Source organism: Arachis duranensis, chromosome 5, assembly GCF_000817695.3.
Source record: "Arachis duranensis cultivar V14167 chromosome 5, aradu.V14167.gnm2.J7QH, whole genome shotgun sequence".
In the NCBI taxonomy this organism is placed as follows: Eukaryota; Viridiplantae; Streptophyta; class Magnoliopsida; order Fabales; family Fabaceae; genus Arachis; species Arachis duranensis.
This window is the reverse complement of record NC_029776.3, coordinates 52,490,899-52,511,625: the sequence shown is the minus strand read 5'-3', so window position 1 is coordinate 52,511,625 and position 20,727 is coordinate 52,490,899. Positions and strand designations below refer to the sequence as shown.

Here is a 20,727-nt window from a genome sequence, read left to right as displayed (position 1 = left end):
AACCCCCCACCCCCCTTCAAAATTCAAAACCATTTCCCTCCCAAACCCACCCAAACCTTTCGGCCACCCCCTTTTTCCTATAAATACCCCCCTTCACTCCTTCATTTTCACACATCACAACCACCATCTTCTACCCTTGGCTGAGCCCTATACACCCTCCATCTCCTCTATTTTCTTCTTCTTCTACATCTTTCTTTCTTCTTTTGCTTGGGGACGAGCAAATATTTTAAGTTTGGTGTAGTAAAAGCATTGCTTTTTGTTTTTCTATAACCATTTATGGCACCTAAGGCCAGAAAAGCCTCTAGAAAGAGGAAAGGGAAGGCAACTGCCTCCACCTCTGAGTCATGGGAGATGGAGATATTCATCTCAAGGGTCCATAGCTCAGTAGTAGAGCATTTGACTGCACAACAAGAGAGCCCACTCATGGACCTCAACAAGAGCATGAGGAATTCCCTCATCAAGAAATCTCTGAGATGCCTCAAGGGATACATACATTTTCCTTCACACAACTATTAGGAGCAACTAAGGATAGGAGCACCAAAATCACTAGGGATGTAGCAACAAAGGCAAGGAAGAGACATAGAGGAGCTCAAGAGCACCATTGGTTTTTCAAGAGGAAGACGCCACCCTCACTAAGGTGGACTCATTCCTTAATCTTCTTGTTTATTTATTTTCTGTTTTCGGTTTTTGAGCTTCATGTTTGCCTATGTTTGTGTCTTCATTACATGATCATTAGTGTCTAGTGTCTATGTCTTAAAGCTATGAATAATTCCATGAATCCTTCACGCCTCTTATATGAAAAATGTGCTTAAATATAAAAGAACAAGAAGTACTTGGATTTCAAATTTTATCTTGAAATTAGTTTAATTATTTTGATGTGGTGGCAATACTTTTTATTTTCTGAATGAATGCTTAGTGCATATTTTTTATCTTGTTGTTTATGAATGTTAAAATTGTTGGCTCTTGAAAGAATGATGAACAAAGAGAAATGTTATTGATAATTTGAAAAATCATGGAATTGATTCTTGAAGCAAGAAAAAGCAGTGAATAACAAAGCTTGCGAAAAAAATGGCGAAAAAAAAAGAGAAAAGAAAAAGAAAAAACAAGCAGAAAAAGTCAATAGCCCTTTAAACCAAAAGGCAAGGGTAAAAAGGATCCAAGGCTTTGAGCATTAATGGATAGGAGGGCCCAAGAAAGTAAAATCCAGGCCTAAGCAGCTAAATCAAGCTGTCCCTAACCATGTGCCTGTGGCATGCAGGTCCAAGTGAAAAGCTTGAGACTAAGTGGTTAAAATCGTGATCCAAAGCAAAAGAGTGTGCTTAAGAACTTTGGACACCTCTAACTGGGGACTTTAGCAAAGCTGAGTCACAATCTGAAAAGGTTCACCCAGTTATGTGTCTGTGGCATTTATGTATCCGGTGTTAATACTGGAAAAAAAAGTGCTTATGGTCACGGTCAAGACTCATAAAGTAGTTGTGTTCAAAAATCCACGTACTAAACTAGGAGAATCATAACACTATCTAAAATTCTGTGTTCCTATAGATGCCAATCATTCTGAACTTCAAAGGAGAAAGTGAGATGTCAAAACTATTCAGAAGCAAAAAGTTACAAGTCCCGCTCATCTAATTAGGACTAAGTTTCATTGATACTGTGGGATTCATTGTATATTCTCTTCTTTTTATCATATTTTGTTTTCAGTTGCTTGGGGACAAGCAACAATTTAAGTTTGGTGTTGTGATGAGTGGATAATTTATACGCTTTTTGGCATTGTTTTTATATTGTTTTTAGTATGATTTAGTTAGTTTTTAGTATATTTTTATTATTTTTTAAGCAAAATTCACATTTCTGGACTTTACTATGAGTTTGTGTGTTTTTCTGTGATTTTATGTGTTTTCTGGCTGAAATTGAGGGACCTGAGCAAAAATCTTATTCAGAGGCTGACAAAGGACTGCAGATGCTGTTGGATTCTGACCTTTCTGCACTCGAAGTGGATTTTCTGGATCTATAGAACTTCAAATGACGCGCTTTTAATTGCGTTGGAAAGTAGGCATCCAGGGCTTTCCAGAAATATATAATAGTCCATACTTTGCGCGAGTTTTGACGATGTAAAATGGCGTCAAAATGCCAGCTCTCTGCCCTTTTCTGGCGTCAAAACGTCAGAACTAGCATAAAAGTTGGAGTTAAACGCCCAAACTGGCACCAAAGATGGCGTTTAACTCCAACAGAAGCCTCTACACGTGTGAAGCTCAATGCTCAGCCCAAGCACACACCAAGTGGACCCGGAAGTGGATTTCTGCATCATTTACCTATTTCTGTAAACCCTAGTAGCTAGTTTCATTATAAATAGGACCTTTTACTATTGTATTTTCATCATGGAATCTTAGACCATTGTTCACGTTTTGGGAGGCTGGCCATTCAGCCATGCCTACCCTATTTTCACTTATGTATTTTCAACGGTGGAGTTTCTACACACCATAGATTAAGGTGTGGAGCTCTGCTGTTCCTCGAGTATTAATGCAAAGTACTACTATTTTCTATTCAATTCATGCCTATTCCTATTCTAAGATATTCGCTTGCACTTCAACATGATGAATGTGATGATCGGTGACACTCATCACTATTCTCAACCTATGAACGTGTGCCTGACAACCACTTCCATTCTACCTTAGATCAAGCGTATATCTCTTAGCCTCCATTCTGAAAGATCAGAATCTTCGTGGTATAAGCTAGAATTATTGGCGGCCATTCCTGAGATCCGGAAAGTCTAAACCTTGTCTGTGGTATTCTGAGTAGGATCTGGGAAGGGATGACTGTGACGAGCTTCAAACTCGCGAGTGTTGGGCATAGTGACATACGCAAAAGGATCACTGGATTCTATTCCAACATGATCGAGAACTGACAGATGATTAGTCGTGCAGTGACAGAGCATTTGGACCATTTTCACTGAGAGGACGGGAAGTAGCCATTGACAACGATGATGCCCAACATACAGCTTGCCATGGAAAGGAATATGAAGGAGTGGATGAAGGCAGTAGGAAAGCAGAGATTCAAGAGGGATGAAGCATCTCCATACGCTTATCTGAAATTCCCACCAATAAATTACATAATTACCTCTATCTTTATTTTATGTTTTATTTATCTTTTAATTATGAAAACTCCATAACCCATTTGAATCCACCTGACTGAGATTTACAAGGTGACCATAGCTTGCTTCAAGCCGACAATCTCCGTGGGATCGACCCTTACTCACGTAAGGTTTATTACTTGGACGACATAGTGCACTTGCTGGTTAGTTGTGCGAAGTTGTGAAAAAGAGTTGAGATTACAATTGTGTGTACCAAGTTGTTGGCGCCATTGTGTATCACAATTTCGTGCACCAGTCAGCTTGGGATCCTGCCCATGGTTATCATTGAGCTTGGGATGTTGACTCCCCCATGTCAGCTTGGAATTCTTTTCATGGTTAATTTCACATGGTTATCTACCAAGACATGTCGGGCTGGTTACGTAACCGACAGTTGATATCAACATCCATAGGACAGGCATACATCATGTGCATATTGTCTAATTTGCTTGCTTGAGAACTATATGGGATTGTGAAGAACTGAAGATTGATGGTTTAGAGGTTATAGTAAACTCTTGTTGTAAGTATAGTTACTAAACCAAGCAATCAACCTTTCTTACAAACGTTTTGGTTGTATGATAGCCATAAACTTGATAGCTACGATTTAGGAAATTGCACAATCGGCAAAAATTCCTTCCGGCAAGTGCACCGGTTATCGTCAAGTAAAACCTCACAATAGAGTGAGGTCGAATCCCACAAGGATTGGTTGAATGAGCAATTCGGATTAGAAGTTTGTTCTAGTTGAGCGGAATCAAGATTTAGATGAGAATTGCGGAATCTTAAATGGCATGAATTAAAGAGCGAGAAGTTAAATTGCTGAAATTAAAAGGGGATGGGGGTGATTGCATGAATTTAATTGCAGAATGTAAAGAGAAAGTGTAGATCAGAAATGGGGAATTCATTGGGTTTCAGGAGATATTGAGATTTCTGAATCAACATATTTTTATCCCTTCCTCAACCAATGCATTCATTGAATTTTGCTTGGCAATCTTATATGATTGGATCCCAATTCCTTGGCTCACCACTTCTCTCTAAAAACAAACAAATTCCCAATCCCTTGGTTTAAATGTTCATAAGAAGAGATGATGCTCGATCACTGATTATACCACACAGTTTCATGGACCACAATTTGGTAGGATTACATGTCACAATATCCATCCAAACCCCAATCCAATTCACTGTGAGAAAGCTTCTCTAGCATGAATCCTCCATTCCTTTCCCAAGGTTCCGAAGGATTCCAATTATGGGTAATTTCTTTCCCAAGACAACTAACCAATGGAATTAGATCGAGAAGCTTTCTAACAAAATTCAAGAGAAAAGATTGAAGAAGATGATAAAAACTATTATTGATTCATTGAATTACAATAGAGCTCCCTAACCCAATGAAAGGGGTTTACTGAGTCATAGCTCTGAATTCAATTACACAAAGTATGAAAACTAGAAAAAATATCCTCCCTCAGGGGCTGGGTTCCCCTTCAATCCCCGTCCGTCTCAAATGCAGAAACTAAGGCTTTTAAATAGGCTCCCTAAATTACAAAATGAAAATGAAATTAAAAGCAAATTACAATCAAAAATAAACTATTCTAGATGATTCTTGTGGCCTTGGTTTGGTGTTGTTGATGGGCCTTGCTTGCTTGAAGGGTAGAGTGACATAATTGATCCAAAAAGGATAATGATCCATTAAACTACACTCAAACGTTGCACCCCCCTTTCTTGAGTTGTCACTTTGTTCTCTTGTCAACCTTGCCAATTTGATGCCAAATATAGACTATTATACCTCGTTGGAAAGCTATGGATGTCAGCTTTCTAACGCAACTAGAAGCACTTCAATTGGATCTCTATAGCTCAAGTTATGCTGGATTGAAGGCGACAAGGTTGCTGGTTGGTTTGACAGCGTTTAAGCCAACGTTTAAGTTACTTAAACGTGCTAGAAAATGCCAATTTTGGGAGCTCAGTTGCATTGTCCACCCCATACTTCTATACATCGTTGGAAAGCTCTGGATGTCTACTTTCCAATGCAACTGGAAGCGCATCATTTGGAGTTCTACAACTCGAGTTATACTCCATGGAAGGTGAAGAGGTCAGCTGGCCTGATTGCATGTTGGTACTATGCTCTTCTATGCACATTACGGGGCTGTTTTCTCCCTCAATTTTTAGTATCCACCATGCATGCCATATATGCTTGGCGTTTAAGTTCCAGTTTAAGCTTAAACTGGAACTTAAACGCTATAAATGATATCCAGGCTTCCTTCATTGATTTTTGTTGCTTCTTTGCCTAGCCTCTTCTTCCCTAAAATCATCCACACAACTGCATCAAAGTCTTGCTAAAATTCATGAGAATTCTTCCATTCATAGCATTCAAGGAATATAACTAAAAACTCATGAAATTTGCATCAAAATCTTCATGTTTGAATGATTTAAGACAAGCATGACTATTTGGCCCAAATGATTACTTAAGGCTCAAGAAAATGCATAAAACAACTAAAAATAAAAGAAAAAGGCTAGTGAAACTAGCCTAAGATGCCTTGGCATCATTGTAACAAGTAACAAACCCCTAAATAAATTGATAACCGAAGTATTTAAACCTCGGGTCATCTTCTCAAGGAATTGCAGGGAGGTATGTTCTTATTATTGGTTATGAAGATTGTAAATCAGGGTTTTTAAAGATGAGGAACAAGTAATTTAAATGGCAGGTAAAATAAATAAATAACTATAAAATAAACTTTTGGCAAGGTATGAGAAATTGGAAATCCAGTCTTAGTTATCCTTATCAATGATAATGAAAATTGAATCTTAATTCCACTTTGTTAACCCTTACTAAGGCAAGGGAAGGTCAAGGGATTAATTAGTCTGATCTTCGAATCCTATTTATTTTCTAAAAAAAGATTGGGATTATTGAAGTTAAATTCAATTAGCAAAGATAACAATTGTCAATTGTGTTGAATTGGATAACTCCTGAGTTACTGATTTCCTAACCAAGACCAAAAGGGGAAAAGTAAATCTAATGGAATAAAAATGCCTTCAGATGGGAAGCAATAATCATGTAAATAAAAGAAAGCAATAATAACTGAAATACCTCAAATAATATTAATTCAAAGAAAATCATAACATGAATGTAGCATAAGCCAAATAGGCAACATAACTAATATAAGCATTAAAGTATCTGAAAATAAGAGATAAATATAAAGTAAAAGAACATTGAACCTGGGATTGAGAGTCACTCCTAAAACCTAAGAGAAATCTTAAATCCTAATCCTAAGAGAGAGAAGAGAGAACCTCTCTCCATAACTAAATCTAAATCATGGAAAAGTGACTAAAATTGGAGACTCCCCCTTCAATGGATGCATTCCCTCACTTCATAACCTCTGGTCTATGCCTTCTGGACCTGGATTTGGGCCAAAAAGGGCTTCAGAATTCTCTATGAGCGTTTTCTGCAATTTCTGGTGCGTGGCCTCTATCACGCGTCTGCGTGGGTCACGCGGTCACGTCAATTGGAGTTTTCCTTGTCGCGCGGTCGCGTCAGTCATGCGGCCGCGTCATAGGTGTTCTTCTTTAGGTGCGTGGTTGCGTCAGTCATGCGGCCGCGTCGCTGCTTCTTCGCGCTTGGCATGCGGTCGCGTCGTCCATGCGGTCGCGTCGCTGCTAGTTTCTTCACAAACTCCGTTTTATGCTTTCCTTCCATTTTTGTATGTTTTCTTTCCATCCTTTAAGCCATTCCTGCCTTAGGAGATCTAGAATAACTCAACACACCAATCACGGCATCGAATGATAATAAACGGTAATTAAAATAATTAATTTCAAAGCATAGGAAACATGTTTTTCACAAATATCACATAATAAGGAAGGGAAAGTAAAACCATGCAATTTACATGAATAAGTGGGTGAAAGATTGAATAAATCACTCAAATTAAGTACAGAATATATCATAAAATATGGGTTTATCAGATTGTCTACGTGTTTATAATATGTTATTTGTTATAATTGTTATCTGTACTACTTGTAAACTACTTGTATTTTCCTTGTTTTGCTTATTTGTCTGCGCAATTCTTAGGAGACGGAGGAAAGGTAGGAAAATTTAGTGTATAGGTTAAGTTTAGTTAAATTGAGAATCTTTAGACGACCACTTATTTATGGCTTCTATTTAGTTCCTTAAGCTTTAACTCTGAGTGTCGGCGTTCTAGGATTGCCTCTGGCATTCACAGGACCGTATATCTTATATGCGTGGCACCTTTACCATACTAAGAAACTCCGGTTCTCATTCTATACTGTGTTGTTATTTTTCAGATGCAAGTCGAGAGGCACCTTGGTAGGCATCTGGAGCTTTTACAGCAAAGTGGTTTCCATTTGGGGTTTCCTTGTTCTTTTAATATTTTTGTGTGTGTGTGTGTGTGTGTGTGTGTGTGTGTGTGTGTTAGACTCTCCTGATGTGTATATTACTACTTTGCTATTGTACCACCTAGATGTTTTATGGAGAACTAGGGATTTTAAACAAGTTTCTCTGGGCTTAAGGTTGTACATTTGTATGTAAATATTTCTCCGGCCAACCTTAGCTTCACAGGATGAGTTAAGAACTTGTTATTTTGTATCCTTGACTCCCTGCTCTTACTTTCTATATATTTAGGTTTATGAACCTTAGTTTTCTTCATACGCAAGTTTTTCGTTTATGTGAGCGTTACGACTTTTGTTTTAAAATTTTCTTCACAGGATCCTCAATATAAATTCCTTTCACTTATTATTATTATATATTTATACATTTTTTTTACTTTTAGAGGTCGTAATACCTTGCCACCTCATCTTTATGACTTAAGCATAAGACTCTGTGTGGTAGGGTGTTACAAAATGAACTGAGTTGCTTTGAATAAATGTAATTGCTTTCCTGGTTGGTTGTTGTTGAAGTGGTCACTTGATGGCTATACTGGTTTCTTGATTGCGTTAGAGTCATTGAGAATTCTTACTGATTAATTTAATTTTTTAAATTGGTGGATGCTGAAAAATTTTGAGATTTGTAAATGTTTTGATATTAGAATTGATTTTGTTGATTTATTGGAAATAATTTTGAGAATTGGAAATGATTTCATATTTGGAAGTTTGAATTTTTGTTTGATTTTGGAAAAGGATTTGAGATTTGGAAATGGTTTAGTTGGGACCTTTGAACGGTGGCAAAAGTTTGAGTTTTAGAGGAGATGCTGGCAAAATTTTTATAAGAAAAGTTTTGAGATGTTTTAGGGAAGATGAAGTATTTGAATCTGATTTAGAGAAACAGAATCATTTCCAATCCTCTTGGGAATGTATTAAATAAGAATGAATCTGAAATTAGTTTTGGTTTAAATGATTTCGTTTTGGTTTATAAGATTTGGTTTTGATTCCGAATTGATTATGATTGACGGTGAATGTGAATGGAATGAGATTATGATGGATGTTGTGAGGATGGTGGTTTTGTCCCACTCACAGATTTGGCAAGTTGAGGATAAAGGACTCCCTCTCTTGTCGTGACGTGGGTGTGGGAAAGGTAGAAAGGCACATTCCTTTGTATTGTTTTGTGTCACATCTTTCTTTGGTTGTAAGGTGGAAAGGCACTCTCCTTTGTAATTTCTCCAGGAGAAGGTGGAAAGATACTCTCCTTCATTTGTGTTCTTCTTGGGATGCGCAACCTAGAGACAATGTCCGAGTTAGCTACCGGATGTATCAGACTCTGGCGATTCAACCGACACATGAGCTCATGGCTAGTATGATAGGCACGCATCATACAGCATTTGTTTGCTTTGTTTGGGTGTGCTTAAATGTTTTGGTCTAATGATTTCTATCTAATTGTTATTTGTTGTACTTGTTGTAATTGCTCTCTTATTGTGTTTGTCTTGCATTATTTGTGCTTGTGATTGATTATGTTTTGTGATTGAGTTTTAATGGTGAATTATTTTGAATTGGGTTGTAGGTCGAGTTGATTTTATTTTGGGTCAAAGGCCGAGTTGATTTAATTTAGGTTAGTGGCTGAGTTAATTTAATTTGGAATAGAGGCCATGATTGGTTGGATCAGTGGTAAGTTTTGGTTAAAATATTTTCTTAGTACGCGGTGAAGTGTGTGAAATGTTATTTTGCATGAAATTTTTATAAGAAAAATATGAGTTTTAAATTCTGCAATCGAAAATAGTTTTATTTAAAATATCTTCTTATAACAAGTCTTAAACCTTCTACTGAGAACTAGCGAAGACGATGTTCTCACTTCCTACAGACTTCTCTTTTCGAGTCCAACGAGGAAGCTTGTGGAATTTTCGTTAAGTTCCTAGATACGCTGCTTCTGTTTGTATACATATGTTATAGATCTCCCTCGTCATTAATATTGTATCTTGTAAAGAGGGTTAGGAGTTTTGATGGTTGTGATTGATTTGTATATATGTAAGTGCATTTTTCAAACAAAAATCATTTCCAGTTTTTAAAAGAATAGTTTATACAGTTCGACTTTTACAAAGTCTCCTATTTTATTCTTATGTATGGAAGTCGTCGTAATACTCCTCACTATCAAAGTGGCGCAGCCGGAAGCGTGATATTCTGGTTGTAAGGGTATTACAATCCTCAGCCATATTCTGCTCAGATTGTTCTTCTTCTTTACTTTCCTCAACAATTCTCTTATCCCTGGCTTGTTTTCTTATTCTCCAAAGAGTTCGCTCAATCTCTGGGTCATATAAGAACAACTCTCCTTCTTGATCACCCTGCATGCACACATAATACCAATAGACAGAGTAAATGAGATCCTCTAAGTCAGAGTGAAAATAATGCTAAGTAATGCAATATCACAAACAAATAATAGACAGAAATTAAAGTGAATAAGTACAGTAAGTAATTAAATGGCATAAACAATAAAAATAAAACAAGTAAAAAAATAAAAGAAATGTCTAATCTAGGTAGCCAATTAACATCGTCATTGTCAATCACAATTAATTCCCGTCAACGGTGTCAAAAACTTGATACAGAATTTATAAATCGATATCTGCAAAACTACCGGCAAGTGCACCGGATCGCATCAAGTAATACCATGGTGAGTGGGTTATCGTTTCCACGAGGATTAATGGATCAAGCAATAATAATCAATTGGCTATTCTAGTTAAACAAATTAAATTTAGGTGATGATCAGTCAAAGAACATAACATAAAACTAAATAACTTGGTATTAAAGTAAATGATTGTAATGTAAATGACTAAAAGTAGATGACAAGAATGTAAATAGCTGAAAGGTAATGACTAAAATTAATAAATGACAATAAAGCTCATAAATGAATTAAGAACATAAACAGTAAATAGATCTCAATTGCAGAATTGAAATAAAGCACTAAGTTGAAAGTAGTAAGCAAACAATTAAAAGATAATATGGAGAAGAACATTGAGGTTTAGATATGTTCACTCCCCAGGAATGATAGATCTCAACTCTATCTCAATCATATAATTATTGATCGCTGGCAAATCTTAAGTGATTGAACTCCAATTCCTTGGTAATTCAACCGCCCTTGACTTAATCAATTGCCAATTCATGGATCAATTGCTCATGACAAGAGATAAAGCATATATCCTGATTTCTAAACCACACAACTCCTAAGATATGATTTTAGTTGATTCAATGTCACATATCAAATTTAAATTCAAAATCAAAAGAATTGAGAGAGAGGATCTTCAATCCTAATTCCCATGACTCAATTTTTCAGTTGATCATGAAATCCAACCCAGATTCAAACCATTTTTCCAGTGAATTTGAATCATTAAAATGAAGAACGAAAATTCTCTCTTAGAAACAATAAGGATCAAAGATAGAGTATTAATAAATTCATTCCATTAGAAATTAACAGAACTCTTCTCCTCAATCAAGAAGAGTTAGTAACTCATGTCTCAGAGAAATTACAAGAATGAAAAATGGCCCAAGGTCCCTTCTTAGTTCTCTCTCTCTTCCCCTTATATACTTCCTTCCCAAGTTGCCTTCAATTTCAAATTCCAATTCACATCAAATTCAGGTCCAATTCAAGTTGGATTCAACTCCAATCCAATCTAATTCAACCCATGGGTTTTAACATGATTAATTCATCTCATAACTTCACCAAATTGATTGAGTAGTCAAGCTTCCAAGTGTTGGAACTGATTTTGTGAAAATTGCCGTGGGACGCCAGGCTAATTGTCACTTTATTTTAGCCCAAAATACTCTCTGTTCACTCTTGTCGTGGCATGCCAAAATAAATCCGTAGAACGCCAAGCTTTCTTTCATTATTTTGGCCCAAAATATTCTTGCATGTGCCAGCCATTGTACGCTAAACATTAGCCATGGGACGGCATACACTTTTGTTCCTAAATAGCCCAAAAAAATCAATCTGTGAAGGAACCAACCGTGTTATGCCAAGGAGCTGGCATGGAACACTGATGCGTAAGCATCTTTTCTTTATTTTCTATTTATTTTAGGTACAAATTTATTGAGTTTTAATTAGATTTTAGTTTTTGAAGCCTGTTTGGATGCTACTTTGAGTTGCTTTAGTGTTTTAATTATTTCAGGTGAAGTTGGTTTGGCAAAGTTTATGTGCAAGAAAAGAGAGGACTTTTAAATCTACCAAGCTAGCTCTAAACGCGGACCTAGGTGTTTAGCACTAGCTGCCTTGCAAAACGTACCAAGCCTCTGTCACTAGGGGCACTAAACGCCAAGCCTGGCATTTAGCGCCAGCAAGTCAAAAGAGAATGGAAGCTCTCTACCCATTAGGGCGCTAAACTCCAATCCTAGCGTTTAGCGCCAGGAAGACAGAATTGAATAGGGATCTTCTGCCCACTGGGGTGCTAAATGTCTAATCTGGCATTTAGCGCCAATTACACAAATCAACTTTCACCAAAGGAGCATCTTTAGTTGGATTTGGCTTTTAATTGTTATATTTTATTTTGTTTTAGTTATTTTTATTTACAAACAAAATCTTTTAGAGAATTTATTATTTTATTTTAATTTCAAATCAAATTAGGTTAGATATGAAAGGGAAAAGATTTAGCCCTTCGGGGAATCTTCTCTCTTGCGCACTTTCACATTTTCGGAACCCGAGTTTTCTCTCTGAGTGATGAGCCACTAAACTCCCTTGGTTAAGGTTAGGAGCTCTGTTTATTTCTATGAATTAATACCATTATCATTCTATTTTAATTAATGTATTGATTCAGTTTCAAGGATTACTTTCGTTCTTCATTTTATGCATCTGGGTATATCGGAGAATAAACCTTGTTCAATATATATTCTTGTTGATTCTTGAAAAAGTTATCTCACTTGAATACTAGCGTAAAAGTAAACTCCTCCTAAATTGCTAATTGTTTATACTTAATAGGATACGTGACATATAATCCTCTTATATTTGGGTAATTAGAGTTTTTGTAGCTAATAAACTAGAATTGAACCTAACCTTCTAATCTACATTAAGTGACCAAGGAATTGGCAGTTTATCAGGTTAGCGGAGACTAAATCACTAAGGAATTAGGATTTAGTCAATAACAGTTTGCCATGAAATGAATCTTGCATGATTAAAATAGTTGGTAAGAAAACTAAATCCGAAAGAATAAATAAATCTGAAACCTTCACTGTTTTCTCACATATGTTTCACATCAATTTCATTGTTTGCATGTCCCACTCTCTGCGTTAGTATTTTAATGCTTTTGAATCTCAAAACAGCATTTTCTACCTGCCTGACTAAGTGATTCATTTGGCTATTGTTGCTCAGTCCAACAATCCTCGTGGGATCGGGCCTCACTCACCTGAGGTATAACTTGGTATGACCCGATGCACTTGCCGGTTAGTTTGTGGACATTGAATTCCACACCAAGTTTTTGGCGCCGTTATCGGGGATTGACTGTGATTGACAACTAACCGTTGTTTGATTCCTTAGATTAGGTGTTTTGCTTTAGTTTTGTTTGATTTATTTCCTTAATATTTTCGAATTTAAGCTAGTTATTTTTCCTTAATTTCAGAAATTAAGTTTAGTGTCCCCTTAGTAATCTTATTTTATTTTTCCTGATTAATTTTCTTTTCATTAATTTCAAATTTAATGGTTTATTTTTCTTTGTTGATTTTCAAAATTGTTAGTGTTATTTATGCAGTTTATTTTATTTTATTTCTTTTACATAGGATACCTCACTGGGAATTCTCTACATTCTGACGTAGAGATTCCTACCCTTTCTTTGTTTTCTGTTATTTATGAGCAGGAATAAGAACAAAGAACCTCTTCTAGACTTTGATCCTGAATTTGAAAGGACTTTGAGAAGGCGTTTACAACAAGCTAGGGCTTATAAAGCTGTTGAGAACCTCAGGAACAACTCTAATAAGGAAGTTGAAGAGTCTATGAAGAACGAAACTCTCGCGCGATCTAGAATTTTCACAAATATAATCACGTTGTAAGTATAGCTTCTAGACCGACAAGAATTCCTTTCTTACAAATGTTTTGGTTGTCACAAGTAACAAACCCAATAAAATTTATAAACCAAAGTATTCAAACCTCGGGTCATCTTCTCAAGGAATTGCAGGGAAGTATGATTTATTATTGGTTATGGAAAACAGTATTTTTTGGTTTTTGAAAGGTTTGAATAAGAGAAATAGATTGCAAGGAATTAATAAATTAATAACTAATAAGACTCTTGGCAAGGTATGAAAACTGGAAGTCCTATCCTAGTTATCCTTATCAATGGTGATGAGAATTATATTTTTGCTCCTACTAAGTCAACCTCTAACTATGAAAGTAAGCTAAGTGGACAAATTAATTAACCAAAGCCAAAAGAGAAAAATCTAAATTATTTATATAATAAATAGAAGAAAGCAATCATGAGTCTGAAATACCTCAAATTGAATTAATAAAGATATCAAATGTAACATGGGAGTTCATAAATTAAGATGGAAAATAAATAAAAGAAACATTGAACCTGAGATAAAGAAGATGAAAATATTCCTAAATCCTTTAAGAGGAATCATATTCCTAAGAGAGAGGAGAGAGCCTCTCTCTCAAAAAACTACATCTAAATTATGAAAAGTGTGAATTATGAATGAATGTATGTTGTATGTTGTATATGATCAATGAATAGATTCCCCCACTTTATAGCCTCTAATATGTGCTTTCTAGGCCAAAAACTGGGTCAGAAACAACCCAGAAATCGCCCCCAGCGTTTTCAGGTACGTACAGGTCGCGGGAAAGTGACGCGGAGGCGTCGTCCACGCGTTTGCGTGGATTGAAATTTGCAGATGTGACGTGGGCGCGTCATCCACGCGTTCGCATCGCCTAACTTTGGGGCAGCTATGGCAAATTATATATCGTTGCGAAGCCGCGAATGTTAGCTTTCCAACGCAACTAAAACTGCATCATTTGGACCTCTATAGCTCAACTTATGGTCGATTTATTACCAAGAGGTCAGGCTGGATAGCTTTAGCAGTTCCTTCAGTTCCTTGTATTCCTTCTAGTTTTGCATGCTTCCTTTCCATCCTTTAAGCCATTCCTGCCCTGTAATCTCTGAAATCACTTAACACACATATCAAGACACCGAATGATAATAAGAGAGGATTAAACATAGCAAAATTAAGACCAAAGAAGCATGTTTTCAATTATAGCACAGAATCAAGAAGAAAAATGTAAAACATGCAAATCATATGAATAAGTGGGTAAAGAGTTGATAAAAACCACTCAATTGAGCACAATATAAACCATAAAATAGTGGTTTATCAGTCTATTACGGAGCTCAACAATAACAACAATACGGTCAATGCCAATGTTGTTAATCATCCTAATATGCCTGAACAACCAAGGAGAACACTTGGCTCATACACTACTCCTACCCCTAATTTCTATGGGAATAGCATTGTTGTATCCCCTATTGCTGCTAACAATTTTGAGCTAAAACCTCAGTTGATCTCTCTGGTGTAGTAGAATCGCCAGTTTCACAGACTCCCGTAGGAAGATCCAAACCTGTTTATTTCTAATTTCTAGTAGATTTGTGATACTATGAAAACTAATGGAGTCCATCATGATGTCTACAAGATGCTTCTTTTTCCATTTGTTGTACGGGACCGAGCTAAACAGTGGTTTGACACTCAGCAAAGAGAGCTTGGACACTTGGGATAAGGTGGTCAACAGGTTTCTGACAAAGTTCTTTCCACCTCAGAAGCTGATTAAGTCGAGGACAGAAGTTCAGACCTTCAGACAGAGAGAGAGAGTCTCTTTATGAAGCCTGATACAGGTACAAGTTGATGCTCAGGAAGTGTCCTCCTGATATGTTCTCAGACTGGATTCAGTTACAAATATTTTATGATGGAATTTCTGAGACCACCATAATGTCTATGGATAATTCTATAGGAGGATCACCCCACATGAAAAGGACTCCTGATGAAGCTATGGAGTTGATTGAGATGGTTGCCAACAACCAATATTTGTACTCTTCTGAGAGGACCATAGTGAAGAATGGAGTCATGGAATTGGATGCCTTGGATGCTATTCTTGCCCAAAACAAGGCTATGTCTCAATAAATTAATGATATTACACAAAACTTGAGTAAAATGCAAGTTTTAGCCATTGATGCTCGAGATACTTCCTATGTAATGAGTGGTTGCTTTTCTCAAGGTGATAATTATGGGTATGGCCAGTTTATTGCTGAACAAGTTAATTACATGGGTAATTCCTCTAGACTCTCCAACAATGATCATTTTTCTAAGACATATAATCAAGGGTGGAGGAATCATCCTAACTTTGGGTGGAGAGATCAACCTCAGAGGCAGCCAAATTTTAATGATAAATTTCAAGGCAGTTTTAATCAGAATAACTTCAACAACTATCAGTTTCAAGCCTCTTAGCCACAGTAAGCACCATCTCAGCCTCAGAATGACTCTAACTTAGCCTCCATAGTTGCAAAGCTCTCCAAGAGTACTCTTAGTTTTATGTAGGAAACCAAAACTTCACTTAGGAACTTGGAGGTTCAGATGGGCCAAATAGCCACAAAGGTTACTGATATTGATCAGAAGAACACCAATGCCCTTCCTAGTAACACAATTCCAAATCCAAGGGAGGAGTGCAAATCCATCACTGTAGTGAGTAGACAAGTTGCAAATATGGAAGCACAGGTTACTGAGGAACCGGTTGAAAAAGAAACTCCGAAGAAGACTGAAGACACTATAGTACATACTCCTCCAAGGCATCCGGATAACCCCTTTCCGGTTGATCTTGAGAAGTACCCAACGTTAACTAAAGCAAGACGCCGTATTCTCAGAGGCTTCAAAAGGAGACCAAGGTCAAGCAGTTTTTAAAGTTCTTGAAAGTCTTCAGAAAGATACAAATCAATATTCCTTTTGCCGAGCTCTCTATGTCAAGTTCAAGAAAGAGCTTCTATCCAAGAAGAGGCCTTTAAAAGGAGATGAGACAGTGGTCTTGACCAAGGAATGTAGTGCCATAATTCAGAGTAATTTGCCAAGTAAGATGCATGATCCTAAGAGCTTTCAAATACCATGTACCATTGGAAACATAACCTTTGAGAAAGTCTTATGTAATATGGGAGCAAGTATAAATTTAACGCCCTTGTCTATGATGAAGAAGCTACAAATCAAAGAGGAACAACCAACAAGAATAGCGTTACAAATGGTAGATAAAACTTTGAAGCATGCACATGGAATAGTGGAGAATATCTTAGTGAAGGTGGGTAAGTTCTTCCTCCCAGTAGATTTTGTAATTCTTGACATGTGGGAGGATGAAAATGCCTCTATAATCCTAGGAAGACCATTCCCAACCACTAGGAGAGCTTTGATTAATGTGGAAGAAGGTGAATTGATGCTGAGGGTGCATGAGAAGCATTTGATCTTCAAGGTCTTTAAACGCATACATCACTCGGGTGAAGTAGGAAATTTCATGAAGATTGAGCTTATTGATCCAAATCTTCAAGAACCCTCTGATAATGCACAACAGCACTTGAGGTTCAAGCATCCTTTGGTGGGAATCAATACAATTCCCCCTGACATCAAACCTAAGTTTGGTGTTGGGTGTGCGTTATCCACTAAGGAGGAAGTTTCCAAGAAGAAAACACCCAGGGGATTGAGAAAGAAAAAGATCCCCACTGAAGATTTCTCACCAGGAATGAAAGTGGCATTAACTCAAAGTCCTATGTTACCTTATACAGTGAACAGAATCATCTCTCTTGAGCATATTGAACTGCTTCATGGGAACACGGGGAGGAGATTTACAGTGAGAGGTGAGGAGTTAAAGCACTATGATCAACCCCACCTTAGCAAGGAATCAACCGTCAAGCTAGCGATGTTAAAGAAGCGCTTGTTGGGAGGAAACCCAATCTTTACTTTGATTTTGTGTTCATTTTGATCTTCATTTATTTATGAATTTTATTCATAGTTTTTCTTGGTTTATTCATATTTGTGGTCATGCAAAGTGTTTAAAATAGGAACAGGAGGAATCTGAGGAAGAACAAAACACCATGGAGAGGAGTTCATTCGGGTGCTCTGGCGCTAAATGCCAGGATAGGCGTTCAGCACCAGAAATGGCACCAACTTCAAGACAACTCTCTGTTGGGTGGTGCTAAACGCCAGGCTGGGCATTTAGCACCGAGGAGCACGAATTTCGAGGAGTATTTACATCGATTCTAGCGCTAAACGCGGACCTGGGCTTTCAGCATAGAAGCCACTACCTCGCAGGGCGCTAAACGCCGGGGTGGGCGTTTAGTGCCAGAAATGGCATAAAAGATAAATTTCTTCTGTGGCTTGGCGCTAAACGCCATTAGCAGCGTGTAGTGCCCAAGACACTCTTATATTCTTCTGCATTATGTTTGTTTTTACTCATCCATGTGCTTTTTATATCCCTCCCCGTTTTGCAGTTTTTCTTTGCTTGTGGACAAGCAAACTTTTAAGTTTGGTGTTGTGTCGAGCAAGCTCTCTGTTTATTTCATTATCAATGGCACCAAAAGGAGATGAATCACCTTCACGGAAGAGACGACCACCAGGATGATTGAAGTGGTTGAGCTTCTTTTTATCTGCTATTTTCCTTATTTTCTATTTTTCAGTATTATGTCTTATTTTCTATTATCTGTTTGAAGCCTTTGCATGATTAGTAGTAGTATCTTTAGTTTTTCTAGTTCAGTTAATTAATTTGGTATTTTATGTTTACTTTGAAAATTGTCCCATGTATTTTTTAATGAGCTTGAAAAAAAAAAATAGTAGAATGCATGAGACTTGAGTTATATATTCGGAGTTGTCTTGTTTACTTTGAGGTGGAGAAGAGGTGGCCTGGAGTGCTGGTAAACTGGAGAAGAAGAGGGTTGGAGCACAGCAGAACTGGAGCCGAGGAGGGTGGAGCACGGCAGAACTGGAGCCGAAGAGTGTAGAGCGCAACCGAACTAGAGCATAGGAGGGTGGAGCGCGGCGGAACTGACAAATAAACATTAAACATTAAATTCACATCTATAAATCACATCTCACCAAGTTTATGAAACTGACATGAAAATTCAAATCATATTGTTTAAACTTTAAACATCAAACGCACCACCCAGTCTAAAGTCCAACATTATTACAATTTGAACATCATTATGTACCAAGTGACACGATGCACCATGATAATCCCAGTATAGATGTAATAAAAAGAATATTGATGTAAAATTATGCTAAGATCTATACCATTAGATTATTTTGGTGCATTATCCCATGTCCACTCTCTAATACTTGTATCAGCAAGAACAACTGTCTAAACTGTAGCGTGACTTAATTATTTTCAAAATGCTGATTCACCACCCTTTGTCTTTCCAAGCAACACATCCTTTGCCTCATTGATTTTGGATGCCAGGTAATGGCTGCCACCTGCATCAGGATGATTCGCGATCATCACCCTCCTATGCGCTTCTTTAACCTTATCCGTCGGAGTGTGTTCTCTGTCATCATAACAATTGAAAATCAACAAGACAAGGAAAAACAAGGAGGAAAACATAAAAAAATATGGAAGCAGATACTATTAAAGCCTCTTCAAAGCTCTCTGATTAATTAACCTTTCACAATTGAATGAAATCAACCTGAGAACAGTGTTGCAACCTATTTGATATTAGAGATTTTTTCCTCTTTTAAGTAATTGTTGCAATGAGATACCATCTGAGGATCATCATCACAATAGAACAACAAATGGCAGTACCTAACACCGAGTATGAGAGCCGCTTCCCTCCTAGTCATGGTAACCTGGAAACCACCTTCATAAAATTTACGCATCCTAGGTGGTCTTGCCTTGAATGCTTGCCAAGCCTGAATGCCATATCTACCAGCATAGGCAGCAGCAGCTACAGCAAGCCCTGCCAAAAAGGGTGTAGCCTGTTCCAAGTTAAAAAAAAAAAAAGGTCGCCAACTCTCCACCAGGAAACAGATTTTCTTTGCTAACAAACCTTAAATTTCTTATATTATAAATAAAATCAAGGTCGTTATTCTCTACACATGAATTACTGAAACAACTGCTTCTACAGCAACAAAATCTCATTCACAATTGTAGACACTAACTGAATCAGGGCTTGTTTTAAGAACATAATTTTGCAAATTAATTTCATCAGTTTTATTGGGACTAGCTCAAGGTTTCCGTGAAAAACAAGCCTTACCATAATAGCGGTTGAAACCTTCAATCAAGAAATCTGCAAAATGTAAAATTCCTTCCACCAATTAAGTCTTGTGGAAATCTCTGAGGAAAATAAAATGAAAATAAGAACTTCATTGAACTTTCCTGTTTTATATATTTCTAATTGCCTTCTTGGCATTAAAAATTTAAATAAAAATCGATATTTTAAATTTAACAACTCTAAATGACAACTAAATAGCATTCAACGTGAAGCCATTTCTTGTCGCCTTGAATTTTCTTACCCTAACAAAACCGCTCAAAGGCAGGTAGATCAGTCACAACACAGTTTCAGATCTCAAATACACCGACACTGTAAAAATGGTCTAAGTTCTTTCTTTTCTTTCTAGCCTAAGATGCTAGAAACACACAACAGCATCATCAATGTTTATTCCTGGCTTAGACAATACAAAGATTCTCCAGCATCAGCTTCTATTCAAAGACAAAGACAATAACTATTTCAACATATACCAGTGCACAAATCTAGACCTCATACATTTCTTTACCTTGAACTATTATATCACCAATTCACAACCCCAAACAAAAGCCATTTCCTTATCATATCTCTCTCACACACACACATTAACAGAGAAAACGAGATGAGAACAATTTATTGGGTAAGCTACCGAGGAGACGATACCGTGGGGGAGACGCGGTGTCCTGGGGCTAGAATGGAGGCTCTGATTTCTGAGTTATGACTTATGAAGGCTGTAATCGAACAAGGCAGAGTTAGGGTTTCTCTTTTTTCTGAGGAAGATGAAATGGAAATGAAATCGATAACCTCACAATTTTGCCTTTTCTTCCTGTAACTGTTATGCTTCGGCTTAGGACGGCTGATTTCAGTGATTTCTCTACAAAAATTCTCATGCACAATAACCACTCTCTTCAAATTTAACACTAAACTACTAAAATGGTACTCAAAAATTCTAAAAGATACTAACTATAACTATTAAATAAGCTCAAAAAAGTTTTAAAATATAATGAAAAAACAAATTTT

General features: G+C 37.0%; 1 protein-coding gene across 1 annotated transcript; it reads right to left on the bottom strand.

Moving 5' to 3' along the window:
• Window positions 1–18,579: 18,579 nt before the first annotated feature.
• LOC107489418 (mitochondrial import inner membrane translocase subunit TIM14-1) lies at window positions 18,580–19,419 on the bottom strand (the record flags this gene model as incomplete). The annotated part of the gene is given in 2 exon segments (XM_016110169.3): window positions 18,580–19,011; window positions 19,266–19,419. Coding segments are annotated over 2 exon segments (311 nt in total), but the record flags the coding sequence as incomplete, so codon positions are not given.
• Between the last annotated feature and the right edge of the window lie 1,308 nt (window positions 19,420–20,727).